This window comes from Salminus brasiliensis, chromosome 20 (genome assembly GCF_030463535.1).
Source record: "Salminus brasiliensis chromosome 20, fSalBra1.hap2, whole genome shotgun sequence".
Classification (NCBI taxonomy): Eukaryota; Metazoa; Chordata; class Actinopteri; order Characiformes; family Bryconidae; genus Salminus; species Salminus brasiliensis.
Window position 1 is genome coordinate 20,045,882 of NC_132897.1, and position 15,741 is coordinate 20,061,622.

At 40.3% G+C, this 15,741-nt stretch overlaps 2 protein-coding genes across 7 annotated transcripts in view; one reads left to right on the plus strand and one right to left on the minus strand.

Moving 5' to 3' along the window:
* The window catches only part of rtkna (rhotekin a), a 79,427-nt gene extending 66,223 nt beyond the window's left edge, over positions 1 to 13,204 (plus strand). For 5 of the 6 annotated variants that reach the window (XM_072664812.1, XM_072664811.1, XM_072664807.1 and 2 more), the window contains 8 exons: positions 1,480 to 1,597; positions 3,096 to 3,320; positions 3,831 to 3,925; positions 5,083 to 5,189; positions 5,287 to 5,415; positions 6,295 to 6,460; positions 7,531 to 7,635; positions 10,236 to 13,204. In XM_072664812.1, the coding sequence (XP_072520913.1) occupies positions 1,480 to 1,597; positions 3,096 to 3,320; positions 3,831 to 3,925; positions 5,083 to 5,189; positions 5,287 to 5,415; positions 6,295 to 6,460; positions 7,531 to 7,635; positions 10,236 to 10,864 (1,574 nt within the window). In that variant the 3' untranslated portion in view covers positions 10,865 to 13,204. Of the gene's footprint in view, positions 1 to 1,479; positions 1,598 to 3,095; positions 3,321 to 3,830; positions 3,926 to 5,082; positions 5,190 to 5,286; positions 5,416 to 6,294; positions 6,461 to 7,530; positions 7,636 to 8,276; positions 8,380 to 10,235 lie in introns of all 6 variants that reach the window. The other variant, XM_072664813.1, reaches the window with a different exon arrangement.
* The window catches only part of LOC140541989 (uncharacterized), a 58,752-nt gene continuing 56,019 nt past the window's right edge, over positions 13,009 to 15,741 (minus strand). Inside the window, exon 16 of the mRNA XM_072664806.1 lies at positions 13,009 to 14,620. Coding sequence (XP_072520907.1) covers positions 14,484 to 14,620 — 137 coding nt within the window. The 3' untranslated portion in view covers positions 13,009 to 14,483. The remainder of the gene's footprint in view (positions 14,621 to 15,741) is intronic.

Below are 15,741 nucleotides of genomic sequence, written 5' to 3' on the forward strand. Positions count from 1 at the left end.
TCCTAATCACATCTTGTAAGCCTTCATCATGCACTTTGTGTGCCAGACAGTTAATTTTTAATGCCTATTTTCAGGCATCAAGGCACTTCTGAACCACTCTCGGTGCAGCTCTTAAGGTGACAGTACGATGTCTGGAGAAGAAAAAATAAAAGCCAAAACAATAACTCAAACTAAATTACAGACTGATTCTATAAAGGAATAGACAACTTTGATACTGCTTCTATTAATGAAGACATTTATCCATAAGAGTGTAACAGTGTATCAGGACAATGTGATGTTTCAGGAAATGTAACAATGTGCATTGTGCAAAATAGGTACTGTTTTAATGATATGTAATGCAGGTTTGCTGTTGAAATCACAGAGTTTCCAAACAACCATTTATGAGTCAACCCCTACCTTACATTTATAGTATTTGGCTGACCTCTGAAGTCTTTAGCATTCTGTATTTGGCATCATGGCCATGAGGAACTCGCAGCTGTCTCACCGTTGGTGAACAAAAATATTGCAAACCTGATCTGCTCTGTCCTGTATGCATTGTTTTCCCTATTGCTGCTGAATCCACTTTGAGGTTGTTGATGGTTAAAAATAAGAGTAGTGCTACATCCATGCTACATTAAACTTGAACAGTATTACGTAATGCAAGCTACTAAAACTGTGCTCTACTACTGCCGGAGAAACGTAACCACCTCGTTTGACCAAGCGTATTCATGTGTTTTGGGGGATTTTCGTGAGGTTGCCAGCCAGTTATGTCACTGTAGTGCCGTGTTAGCTTGCCTATAGCAAAAATTGTACTTTGACTACTAAAAAAAAACTCAAGAAATCACAAGTCACAAGATACAGTGACCGTCAAGAGAACAGTGTGTACGGGTGTAAGACACCCATAATAGCATCTTTCTTTAATAGAAGAATGCAGCTTCTCATAATAGATCAGGAGCTCATAATATGGGCAGTAACATGACTACAGGATGATGACACAGTTTCAGTGGTTAATATTGTCAGAATATTGAACCCAGAGATTTGACACCGTCGTATTGTTACAGTAATTGTTATTAATTCTGGTCCTCTTAATTCCACTGACTACGCTCTGTAGTAGCCAATTTATGTCTAAAGGCGGTTGTTCACTTGTCTGTACAGGTTATCAGGGCGTACAGGTTACAGGAGACATTTTGTTTTACATTGCAAGCGTGGCATTTGTTTGTGTTTGGGTTTACAGTGCTACAGTGATGCATCTCAAGGCAGTATCATCACCCTCTAGCACGCAAATGGGACTCAGGAATTTGTTGGATAAGTAAAAGGGTTCCAGTGCTTTTCAAAGCTGAAAGTGTTCTTGTCTGCAGCTGCCTCAGGCATATACATAGAAGTGTAGTTACTATATACACAGATTGTCACTGTACACTATTTTTCAAAAGCGTTGGAGCATGAGTTTACTATAAAAATACTTGGTTTGCCTCATTCCTTCTCTCTCTCTTTCTTTTTTAGAGCTGCACCGCTGCGCTGTGTTCTGTCTGCTGCAGTTAGGAGGGGAGATTTTTGACACAGACATGGTGATGGTGGACAGAACCCTCACAGACATCTGCTTTGACAACACCATAGTCTTGTAAGTGTGTGTGTGTGTGTGTGTGTGTGTGTGTGTGTGTGTGTGCTGTATTTGGTGTTTATGGACATGCACGTTGGATGATGATAAATGCTCACAGAAAATTTTCCATATACATCATATGTAAGGCTGTGTTAGCATTCAGTGTTTCCATCCAGTTTACAGGAACTGTAGGTGTGTTTGTAACACAGCATTATGGATCATCAAGTTTATCTGTGTATGTGGGTGGTGTAAACCTCGTTTAAGCTCTGTGTTTGACTGTGCTTTGCTGTGTTCAGTAAGTGTAGTATGTTCTAGTCCACATGCTGACCTAATTCTTGCCTCTTGGGTCTTATCAGTCCCAGAGCTGAAGCGTTTCTGTCTGCAGCTTCTTCATTATAATCTGAACTGGGTTGAAGAAATGAGTCCAGATATGTTAAGATACACATCTTTTATTCATGACAGAAAAAGTGGACCAGTGTTGTTTCATTTGAACTGGAATATTTTCACGTTAAACCTTCTATCTCTGAATGGAACAATAGAAATGCTGCAAAATAGCTTGGAAAAAACTTGTACATTGACTTCTATTGAAAGAGAAGACGTTTTTTGTTCTGTAAAGGTGTCATTTTCTATGCCAATACTGTAAAAGTTTCCAATTAATTAGTCGGAAGATGTAATAAGGACTATTCATAGAGCTGCAGATGAATCGGATTTGGCTGAGAAAGCTTTATAATGTCAAAAATGTAAATTTATATAAAAAAAATACATAATACAATTTACACCTAGAGTATCTCATATTTCAAAAGAAATAAAATCTCAAAGCACATAATGACCAAATTCATTTCAAATGGATAATTACCCTTTATACCCACTTTATATTAAGGAGCACAAATGATCTTGTTCTGAACTGTTACTGAATTACTGAACTACAGCCTGAATTGGACATCTCTAAATGATTTATTGACTGTGCATTAAGATTTATTCATTATGACCTTTATTAGTACATAATTGGAGCCTGTCATGTGAAATGTACTAATAATTGCATTGTTTGTTGTAATAATCCACATTAAACATTTTAACACTTAGCTATGCAAATGTTTGAGCATTAATTAACAAATTCATAATAATTAACACATATTAATTAATGTATAGTGCCAGGTTTATTGCTGTGTTTTTTTTCCCAAGTTCATTTAAACTCTAAATGGTTTAATAATGACTAATACGTCAATAATATTCTGTTCTCTATTCTAAAGAGAGTTTCTACTTATCACTAATTAGAGACTAAAAGCACTACATACATATTTACTGAGCTGAATCTGCTGCAGTTACTTGCTTACATCCATGTTGTTGTACATGTCGATCTGATGTTGTTGATGTAACTGAACATGGTTTGTGAGACTCCTTGTTCTTATGCATTGAACGCACAGCACACACAGTCAGATTCTGAATTAAAAGGCGGTAGGATCCTCACATTGACTATGCAGTGACTCAGAGATGTGCACATACACTGTCCTGTGTGCAGTAACGAAGCTAACCCGGGCTTTGAGCTGAGGCTGGAGCTGTATAGCTGCTGTTCGGAGGATGACTACTCAGCAGGCAGCACGCCGCGGAAACTGGCCAGCAAGCTGAGCTCCTCCCTGGGCCGCTCGTCGGGGAAGAAACTGCGTGCGGCTCTGGAGCCCGGAGCCTGCAGTCCCGTCAGTAACGGAGGAGCCGCCCCACTGCTGCTGCCTGTGCCACCCGTGCCGTGAGTATCTTCGTAAATGCTGTAAATGTACACGTACTTATGTAGATCTGTCATGATAATTATACAAGGCATGGACATGACCTTGACCCTTTTTTGCTGATCCGTGACACATAAACCATGATTGGGTCTGAACTGTGAGTTCTGTGATCTGTTACACCCCTAGCAACAGGTGAAGACATATTACTTGAAGCTAATAGCTGTTTTCCCCAAAGACTGCTTAATTCCAGCCTAAGTTTGGAGGAGTGAGTCCAAATGGACTTGATTTGATCAGATGTTCTTCTTTGGGTTTCCTTTTCTAAAGTAATTTTTAAAGTAATAGGCTTCTTGATCACTTCCACATCATTTCTCCTCAAAATCATCTCCTGAAAATGAGTAACTTGTACTTAATAGTCATTTTGGCTGAAAGTGATTTAAATGAAGTGGGTGTTTATTACTTTCTTTTTCTTTATTTTAAGCTCACTTTCAAATGTTTGTGTGTTTGTGTGTGTGTGTTTGTGTGTGTATCCACAGAGGACCAAAGTACCATCTCCTGGCTCACACCACGCTAACACTCTCTCACATCCAGGACAGCTTCCGCACACACGACCTCACCATTACTGGCAATGGTAAACCAGCTTACCCACAGTTCAGTGCTGTACCGCTCTCATTTTCTTCTCATTTTCTCATCCTCTTCCTTTCCTCTTTATTCTCTCTGTCCTTCTCTATTCTTCTCTGCCTTGTCCCTGTGTCTACACCTCTACACGTCTACTGTTCCCTCTCTTCTTCTGGTCTCCTTTAAGCTGTTTTGGAAAGCAGCTCTGTTGTTCAGTGTCTGTTTTATTCCTGTTGGAAGTGGATGAGATTAAAGCATGTTCTTCCAGACTGACCAGCTTAGGCTAGGCTTTGTGTGATCAAGAGATGGTAACAATTCTGTTTTTTTTTCCTTTAGGAGATACCAGGAAGCTATTCAGATGAGATTAGTTTTATGGCATGCTTGTTATCTGCCTATTAGAGGACTCCATGCAGTGTTAGTGTGGGTCAGGATTGCGCATGAACGCGCACCAGTGGGAGTCTGTCAGATTTATTACTTTAGGGTCACTCATAAAAGTGAGTGTAAATTGCTAATAAGTTCTGGTTAATGGGAGTGTATGTGTATGTGTGTGTGAGGAGGCCTGTTAAGTGTCTTGTCAGGGACCGTTCTCCTGGGCAGATGCAACATTCACTTCTTGCTGGACTGATCTGACAAACCTTATAATGGCTTGTTTTGTGTTACCCTTGTTATTTTGTCCTTTATTGTTAAATACTAATAAAAAAAAAAAGTAAGCTAAGAGACAATGTCTTATACAATGGTCTGACTACAGTTAAGTGTTCAGTGTTGAGGGACAAGATACATATGCCAGAAAAGACAATAAAACAAAGAGCATTAAAGTTCAGTGTAGTTACATTCTGTAATCATTCAAATATAATTCTTCTGCCTGGTTGTGTAGTATGTTTAATACCCCCTCTAAGCAAGACTTGTTCTGTATATTAAACATGAAATATTATTCATATAATTATTGTTATAATAATAATAATAATAATAATAATAATAATAATTGCCTGCTTTTCTGTCTGTCTTGCTCGCTCCTTCTGTCTACCACTCATTTACTCTTGCACTTGTGCTTCCCCTCCCTCTCTTACTCTTGCATTTTCTATCTCTCTTGTATTCTCTTTCTTTCTATCTTACTTGCTTTCTCTCTCTCACCGTCTCACTCTCATATGCTCTTTCTCTCCCTCCCTCCAGAGGAGTGTTCGTACTGGTTGCCGCTGTACGGCAGCGCGTGTTGTCGCCTAGCTGCTCAGCCTCACTGTATGACACAACAGATGATGAGCGGCCGCCTGCGGGTCAAGGTAAGACACACACACATACACACACGATCCTGCAGACATACACACTGTTCCACATCGCTGCTCAGATTTGTCATGTTCATACTTTGACTCTGTTCAGCTCGGTGGGGAGCCTCAAGGATGGACGAGTGTTTACGGTGTCCTGAAAGGAACAAACCTCTTCTGTTACCGCCAGCAAGAAGACATGGAGGCCAGCGTTGAGCCCTTACTGACGATCGGCATTAACAAAGTGAGCAGTTCTTTAGCACAAACCAAACACGTGGTTATTTACACGCGATTGAGTGGTTCAGACCGAGTGGAGTTATTTAAGTCATTGTCTAGTCCAGGGTGATGTATTGTCCTGACAGATCCTGATGTGTCACCTGTCTGTGCTAACTAAGAGCTGGCACTTTGTCGCAGACTGTTGAGTAGTGTTTTCTTTCTGAGTCACTTGTAGGTGCATAAAGAGACCGTGTCAGTGAGTTAGTCTGCCCTGTGGGTTTTCCATTACACAGCATGTGAGTCTGCTCCAGAGACCTGTAGATTCATCTGTTAGCATTGTAGTGAACCTCTTCTTCCACCTACTGGTGAAGATAGGGACTACAATGTATGTTTGAAATGGCCCTACACGGGGGTGTTACGGCATTCCTTGTCATACTGCAGCTGTACCCCTCTGCTTGCCTAATAATATAACTAGTTAATGATATTGTTATAAATAATATTTTAATAATGTTAAGACTACAGGTAAAACTGTGATTTTGTCTTTGAACCATCAGTTCATGTTAGATAAATAAATGCAAGTTTAACTGATACCTTAGAGAAAGTTCATTGCTGCATGCAAAAACCTAGAATGGCTCTGACTGAAACCATTAGCTGCTTAGATGCTGGGAAAATGAAAAGTGACCACTGAAAGAACATCTATTTGTCAATTTCAAGTTGTTTCAGAGCAGTTGTTACATAGGTCGAAGTTGTTACTTAAAAAAACTTTAAAAGTCCTAGTTTCTAGTTTCACCAAACTCTTCACAAAAAATCTTTATTGCTTAACTGCCAGATTGCTTAACTTGCCTTATTTGTCCTCGTCCACAGGACTTTAAAGAGACAAGCGTTTAATAGCCCACTTGTGTTGTAGGAGACGAGGATACGTGCAGCAGAGAGAGACCCCCACAGCAAAGCTCAGAGCATCTGCATCAGTAATCAGTACGGAGGAGAAGAGGTCACACACACGTTAGCGACAGACAGTCGGGAGGACACACAGCGCTGGATGGAGGCCTTTTGGCAGCAGTTCTTTGACATGAGTGAGTGATCGATCACAGTGGATCAGTCTCTTTTTTTCTGTGTTTCTTCATTAAGCCATCTTAGTGCCACTTGCTATATTTTTACAGAGCCCGTTAAATTTTTTTTCTCTGTTATGTCAACATTAAGAATGTACCTTTTACCCTCCATTAAAAAGGAGCCACCAGTCCATGAGAATTAAGCTAAAAATTATGCAAATGAATTAGAAAGTAAAAAGCTCTTTATCTATTAGCATCCATACAAAAAGCAGTGGTATTACATCACTGTGTTCATTAAACCTCTCCAAAACTCTCCTTATTTAAGTCTAGCTCTCAGGATCTCAACTACTTTCTTCAGATGGTGTTTTTACAGTATAAATGCTCTTATTGCTGAAATAAGTGGTTTTAGATAATGTGGTTCCATTCTTAAAAACAAAGATGCTACAAATGGATTGAAAGGGTTTAGAAAGTGCTTCTTCTTGGGCAGTGTTCTCCAGCCATCCTCTTATAAAACTTGGTTTCAAATCTAACACGCCCTGTTCTGACAGTCACATCTGAAGGCAGTAATAGAGGATAGGTGAATTAGAGCTGAAACCAAAGTCTGCGGGAAGGTTTTACCAATCCTTTGTAGCACCTGTATTTAAGTATAGATGCCTACAATGTCTGCACAGTACTGTATAACTGCTACAGCAGTATGTACTGTATATTCGACCTACAGCAGTTAGGCTATTCACACAAAACTTTTAAGTAATGCTTCAGCCTGGAATGGTTTTAAGGCACGATACAAGGCAGTCAGTGAGAACAAAGATCGTTGACATATGGGAAATCTTAAATGTGCTGTAACAAACAGCATGTTTAATTCTGAGGAAGAAAAAGGGGGTAAAATGCACCACTATGTAATCTACAGTTGTATTACTATAGTCATGAAATTCCCTTATGAAATAGCATTATATTTTTAATCAGAAATTAAAACTTTAAGTGCCATATTGCTAAACTCCCCCATTTCTTGCCATGAAATAAAATGCAGTAATAACAGAAGCCAAGATTTTGCCACATCATTGTTTGGTTGACTGAGCTGTTGTCTCCCCCTACAGGCCAATGGAAACAGTGCTGTGACGAACTCATGAAGATTGACCAGCCTTCACCACGCAAACCTGCTCTAATTACAGCCAAACAGGGCTCTCTCTACCATGAAATGGGTATGTAATAGCTGTGTTTAACTCCAGTGTTTCACTGTTCAGTTTATAGAATTGCTCGGATATAGATCTCTTATATACCAGAAGTGCTGGAGGGCTGCAGGCAAACATACCTGATTCAGATCACCACTTAATGAATCTATTTGAGCAGGAAGATCACTAAACTGTGACACTAGACCTTGGCCTCCATGACCAGAATGGATGACTCCTACCTCGAGCAGAACGAGAAGATCATAGTTAAACAAAGCAGACATGCTTTCGTGTCATTAACCCTCTCTGAAGATCTGTAACTGCTTCAGGCAGTGGGGAACTTCTAATGCACTTGATTTAGAACCATACCCCTCTTAGACTCTGTACAGAGTCGCTGTAGATGAAAGAATTTCTATTTCTGACACACTGACTTTATCTGTCTCTCTTTCTCTTCCTTCCTTTTCCTCCAATGCCTTTGTTTTGGTTCTGTCATTCATTGTCCTTTCCCCTTTCACTGTTTTCCCTTTCTTTCCCCTCTTTCCTTTCACTTTATTCTATTTTGATGCATGATCAATCCACCCATTTACCCCCTTCACTCTAAAATACACACTAAACCTTTCCCAACCCCCCACACTCGTATTTTCCCCCTGTGATTCTGTTGTCCTTCCTCTCAGCGCCCCCTCTCTCTGCCCCTCCGTCCTGCGAGGGTCTCCTGCTGCAGGATAACGCTGTCTCTGCTGAGATCCGTGCTCTGCTCTCCTCCTATTACAGTGACAGGTGAAGTAACCAGGATGGTTGTTTTGGACAGGTCTTAAACTTGTCAAGCTTGAACCCATCCCTCTTCTGTTGCTGTGTTAAAGGCTGAAGTAGACAGCAGAAACAGTTGTTGTCATGCTTAGTTCAGTCTGCTGCTGCCATTGTTTCGTGTTGTGTTGTCATTTCTCTTTATGTGATGCTTGTACAGCTGTTTATAGTCTTTCGTCTGAGCATCTTTCAACATATCATGGGTTCATATGCCCATTATGCTAATTAAAGCATGATTTCATAAAAGGGCCTTAGACTGCTGTGCCATTATACAGATATTTGTTGCCCAACACATGTAATCTCCAACACAATACTGCTATTAAAAAATGTACAAAAATTCTGCAAAAGTTTGTGCACCCCAGATTGAATTACACGTTTTATTATGTCTGTAAGTGAGAATAAGTAAATATATATAAGTAATACATCTACAAAGAACAATCTTCCACACGTTTTATTATACAGTAAGTGCTTATTTGCTCCATTTAACTTATTTGGGAGGATAAAATAAGAGACTGAAAATGTGCCATGTATAGAAATGTTTGTTTGTTCTTTAATTTCACTTAAAAATAACCAGAACATGAGTGTCCAAACATGTACAGTTTTACATATAACTGTATGGACACATTTAGCTCTTTAAATCCTAAGGGTTCATGTTGGCACCAAACCTCAATTCCTTACTTTCTTTGCCTCAAGTTGCATATTGGTTTGATATCTAATTCCTAAAATAGACTATGTGGAGAAAAGTGTTGGGAGCTTTACTGTGAGGATTTGATTTGCATTCAGCGAAAAGAACATTAGTGAGTTCAGGATGTTAAATGATCACCACCCCACCTCATCCCCAACTCCCCAACATCCTAAAAGTATTGGTTAAAGCACAATCATTATACCAGAGAACACAGTTCCACTGCTCCACAGCTCAATACTCTGGGGGGTCTTTATACCCCTGTAACCCACATCTGGCATTAGGCACATGTTTATCTGCTCCAGAGTCGTTTTTTTTCTATTGTCATTGGGTGCAACTTAAAGTAACTGGATGCATTTTTAGAGGGGGTGTCCACAAACATTCGGACATATAGTGTAACATTAAATAATAAAACCTAGATGCCTTCATCACTAAAAGTCGTTAATTTATTGTTAATTAAATGTAATTCTATCAATTTATTAAATAAAATGTAAAAGGATGTTGCAGTGTTATCAACAGTGATTACTAAGTTCGAAGGGTTAATGCAATACTGTAATTTTGTAACCACATGGCTACTCTAGGCATTGAATGAAATCAAGGTCTCCAGGTATTTACATTTGTACACATAGTAAAAGCTGGTAAGAGCTGGGTTTCGGGTGGTGTTACCATGTATCTACAGTTCATTGTCATGACTCAGTATGCTGGATGCAGTCAGGGCACCTGGTTGCTGTTGGATGAGTCTGTCTTGAGTGTATGAGCTAGCTTGCCATCTCGGCATCCTGCGGGATGGTGAGGTGAAACTTAGTAAAAGGCTTTTCCCCTCTGGGCTCGTCGAAGTGCTGGACAATGCCGGATGACACTTGGCCAATTCATGTGCATTGAAAGAGGAATGTTCTGTATGCCTGCCTCTCGCAAATTAATAGTGCTTTCTTGTGGTTGGGGATTGGACAGTATTAACCCTTTAAACTGCAAGGCCTCACAGTTGAACTTCTCACATTACTATGTAACATTTTCATTTCATATGATTAGTGTGTCATCTGTGGATTCAGGAGTTACTAATTCTGATTATTTTCTAGAATAAATGAAGAAATGCTTCAGCTTGCATTTGTTCAAAGCCCTGACACCTATGTTCCTGACTCTCCTGCAGTTATTGACCCTTCTGATGACATAGGCACGGTCACGGACATCCTGGCGAGGCGCATTGAAGAGTTTGAGCTTCAGGCCCAGCTGGACGCCACACCTCACTGGATGTCCCTGTTTGAGGAGGAGCCCCCTGGAAGCCCTCAGAACCATCGTCACCTTCATCATACCTCACGCCACTCCCCTCACACCCCCAGCCCCCGTCTGCACAGTCGGCAGCCCCGCAGCCCCCGCGGCCTACTCTCCTCTGATGCCAGCCTGACCTCAGGCAGCGACAGCCCCTGCAGTGCCAGTCCTCGCTCACACCATGCCTGGCCCCGCGACCTCCCGCCAACCTCCAGCCGCTTCCGTCCTCGCACCCTCTCCCTAGATGCCAAGCTGTCCGTTCTCAAAGCCCAAAGGGGCTATGGAGGCTTCCAGTGCTCCTGTCAAGCTCCTTCGGCAGGTTCAGTGGCTCCACACCCCGCTCAGACAGCTCTTTCCTGCTCCAGCTCCACCTCCAGCAACAGTTCCAGCGAGGGCAGCAACAGCCCTGAGTCAGATTTGGGCTTCTCACGGCCGTCTGGCGCCCGCCGCAGCCTGAGGAACCTCAGAGCCAAGCTGGACCCCAGGAACTGGCTGCAGAGTCAGGTGTAGCTCCTTTTGCTTTTCTTAAAGGAGCATAACGCTTAAAAGACGATGATGCCGTCTCAATCACCACATTTCATTTGGGCTTTCTGAATCTTCATGCCATCCCTGGAAAGAACTGGAATGACTCAGGCTAAGGATTTGTGATCGCCCTCATCACAATGAGTGTTTTCCTTCTCAATGAGGTCATCACCATGGGAGATGGACGGTTCACTTACACTACATTGCAATATCTGCATACAAATAAACTGCAATTCTCGAAACACACACACACACACACACACACACACACACACACACACACACACAGTGAAATCACAAACTAGAGTGTTCCTGCTTTGTCTTCCAAACCGGGTTGAAGTCTCAGAACTTCTCAGCGTGGCAAATTTGACACCTTCCACATATCTCGCACCCATTCTAGCATCTTGGGAAGTTTCCCGACATTGTCACTGATATGCCTTCACACATAAGCTGCTGTGTAAATGATGTGTGTTTAGAAGAAGAGTCAGGATTTAGAGCTCCTTTCACAGAAGATTCTAAAAGTATTAGTTAACCTAAGCGCTTAAAGGTTAATGTTGACCTCCAGTTCTACTTACTGATACAACAGTGAAAACTAACTGCACCCAAACAGTGGACCGCCCATGAGGAGATGGCTGTTACAAACTATTACTTTATTGCTCATAATTTTAAAAAGTTCACATCTGGGAATCAAGCAAAGCAGGTGTTAGCAGTCTGATGTGGCCGTTGCATAAGTAAGGCATATATGCAAAAATCTAAAATCTAAAAAAGCCGTTTCTGACATTTTGCACTCCACCCGACTACAAACCGATGGGTTTCTCCACAAGATTGTTCTAAGGAAGTCCCAGTTTTCAATTCCAGTTCTTCTCCCACATAGACTACATTTCACACTGACACTGAAATCGTTTCTCTGTTCATCATTGCTAAAAGCTTCCTAATCAAAAAATCATTTACTATGCAAATGTGTTAAAATGTTATTTTTTAAGGTCCTAATTTTCTTGCATTGGTACAAATATACTACCTTTACTGATCCCCCTTTACGCCATTGGCCTGTGAGCCAGTTTTGCACTTTTACAATTTGATATAAAAGGGTCAATTGTACTTTCTGTCCTTGGTACAAGTGCTCAGTGTCTCAAATATTAGTCTGCGGTCAACAGCTCCAGTAAACACTATCACTATCTGATGATAATTGGATATGAATACAGAACCATACAGTATATATAATTATCAGGAGTTCCCTTTCTTGCCATAAAAAAGATCTGTAGTCCCGAGAACCCCTGCAGTAAGTAAGTGTGAAGTATGCATTTAGGAATTGTGTCTGGAAAGCAATGTGTTTACTGTAAAATAAGGTGTCAATAAGGTGAAAGTGGCGTAAAAGGCCACTCTGCTCGGATTTGTGTGGAACATTAACTCCAATGTTACAATATTAAGGCAAATCTCTTAAATATGTTTTTCTTTGCTTATTAAGAGCCACCAAACTTGTACTTCTGTAAATTCTCATATATATGCAGTGTTTCCTATTGTAAAGTTTTGTAATTTAACAAATGCTTTTGTTAAAACTGTATTTTACCCTATTGATTTTGTTATAAATACAGCTATATCCAGATATTTTATCAGAAGAGTACAGAGCTAACTATCCTGGTAGATAGCGTTAGAATTTTAACCTTGAGATGAGTGTCCTGTCAGGCTGTCTGCATGCACATTGTCTTTGGAGAGGTAACTAATTCAACATGTAGAAGAAGAATAATAAGAAGAATAATGACGATAGAAATAATAAAATGATTAAACAGCATTGAAAATAAACAGCCAAGTTTTTGATATGTTTGATTTGCCCTGAAAACAGGAAACGAGCATTTCCACCTCCTCAAACGCAGCATCTAAACCAGGGGGTGTCCAATCTTATCCACAAGGGCCGGTGAGGCTGCAGGTTGTTTTCTTGTTTGTTTGTTTGTTTGTTTGTTTTTTATCCCAGCCAAGCTGAACCACATGTGATCAGTTGTTTGAGGACTGGCTAATTGATGAAACCAGTGGGATCAGGTGTGCTGCTGGTTGTTTAGCCACACTGGCCCTTTGCAGGTAAGATTGGACACCCCTGATCTACACAAAGATGCATAAACCTTAAACAGCCGAAGTCCTTTACTAAACCATCTGAAGAAATCTTTTAATTTCAGCTCATGCAACAAAATACATGTTTTGAATATGGATTCAATGACAATGTCTTGATATTCCAGATAAACAATCATAATGAAAACAGTGCGCATCTGGTGCTCCATAATATGAGTGCCCAAAAGTAAGTTAATGTGCATCGATTAAAAAAAAAAAAAAAAAGAATCATGCTGCATGAATCCAAATACTTTTTTTAACATGTCATTCACCCAATGTTGGAAATAGAAGGTATTACATCTTATTGTGTGCTGGAAAAAAAGAAAGAAAAAAAAGAAACTTGCTTTACTGTGCTGAAGAATAGCTGTCAAAGGTACAGTGAAATCCTGCTGATGAATGCAGTTTAATATCTACAAAAAAAAGTCAGTAATGTAACAATGTCTTCTGCAACTGTTTTATGTGATGTGTGGTGATGCGCAACTTTTACGAGCTTGTATTTAATGATGTCAGATTTTTTTTTTTTTACTCTTGAGAACTTTGTTCATTCCAAGTTCTCAAGTTTCCTGAAAAAATACAAACACAGGAAAAGTAAAGCGTCCTGTTTTATCTTAAGCAGACGTTGGTTAGAAAAAGGATACCCTCACTGTTACAATTACAACACAGAACATATATATTTATATATATATATATAAAAAGATCAAAATCTGCTCAGCAGCACCATAGAACCTTTGTAAGTAATACAGGGAACATCCCCATAATGAACATGAAATAATAATGACATTTATACACGCTCGAAATGCAGATGCAGATGAAATGCAGGCCTATAGTTACTGTAACTAACATTTAACATCAGAAAGTCATAAATCTGTCAATGTCGAAATGATCAAATGGACACACTTGACTTTAATCACATGTTAGAAACATAACCAACACTCAGACAATCTGCAGAGAAAATCATAATGATGAAAAAAAAGAAAGAAAAAAAAAGAAATCGGAAAATAAAGGAATCTGTAGATCATTCAGGTTAGCTTCAAGCAACCTCACTATGTTTTTCGAGCTGGCGATGTACCTCCCACAAATGCATTCTTTCAAGGTTGGACACTCTTCATTCTGGAATGCTGGTAAAAATCCCATTGAAAATTCCCTGCGTACCAGGAGCTGCATGACTGTTTGTTTTTAGGTTGAATGGGACTGTTATCACTGTCGAACGTCTCCAGACTCGTTACAGGTACTGCAAATGCATTTGTGGATGGAGCATGGACAGGTCAATTCCTCCTATTCCTCACACAACAAACTTTGGCCAAGCTCTGAGATCTTGAACATCTACCTTATTCCTTGATCCTTTTAATGATGTGTTTTTGTTCCCTTGTTCTCATTAGTACCTTCACTATGGTTGATCCAGTAGTTCCCCTTTGGCTCCCTCTACTGGTCAAAGTTTCCCTGTCCCTGAGGGTTGGTACTGAATCTAAGGGCACAAAGAATTGTCTCTGAACGAAAGCATAGGTCTCTATATGGTCTCCACGTAGTTGGCGGGGAAGAGACCTTGGCGGCCGTCTTTGCTGAAACCCCTCCACCAGGCTTTGTCCACTGTTTCCACATCACTGATGATGTCGCCAGGCTCGAAGGAAATCTCATTTTCATCCTCTGTGGAAAAGCATAAGATGTTCACAAATGAGGGAGCAGTACGACAGTATGTATGCGCTATTCTGAGTATACCAGTAGTACACTATACAAACAAAAGTTTGTAGACACCTACTTCTCCAGAGTTTTAAAATCAAGGGCACTAACAGGGAGTTTGTTTAACTTTTGCTGCAGTTACAGCCTCTACTCTTCTGCCTTACACTAGATTTTGGATCACTGCTGTGAGGATTAGATGGCATTCGGCGAGGAGTGCGTTAGTGAGGTCAGTTACTGATAATGGATGATTAGTTACAGATCAAAAATGCCACTGAAACCTATTCCAACAACAGAACAACTAGAGCCATGTGAGAAAATGAGGACAGACCATTAAATATTTGGTTCTTTTAGGTGTTGTGTTACAAGCATATATTTATGTAGTTATGGCACCCTTTACAGACCATGTCTGTGAGCCTTATTTAGATGTTCACTTCCTCATCGGTTGTTAAGTCATATGATCGGGCAGCTAATTTCTCAGAACTAAGCTAGAGAACAACAGGTTTGAAGACCTAGAATATTTCATTGTATCATGTGGATTTTCAATAATCAGACATACAAGTCTTTAACACTAGCTATGAGATGTGTGCTACCCGCTACTCGCTCAGGTGCCGGAATATGAGGACACCTGGATGAATCAATATTTGACCTTTCAAACAATATCTATAGGTGATGTAATTGCTGTACTTTTGCAAAAACAATGGAAATCTGGGAAATGATTTCATTTATTACAAACAACAAAGTTTGGAAACTCTTTTTGATTTTTGGATTCATCTGTCCAAAGCACAATGTTTTGTCTAGGTGCTCTCTGGCCAACTTAAGTCTAATCTTAAAGCAAAAGTTTCCTCCTTTCACACCACCAATGGAAATCATGCTTATTTTGCCTCTTTCTGACGGTAGATGCTGTACTTTGACTTCAGCTGTGGCGAGAGCTGCCTGTAGATCCCGTGATGACATTTTAGGATTGTTGGAGACTCATCTGAACTTGCCAGGACGGCCTTGATCTGGCCATGTTAGCATTACTTTTAAACGTCCTCCACTGATAAACCACTCATTTACCAGACAGTGGAACGGCTGATTTCTACTTGTTC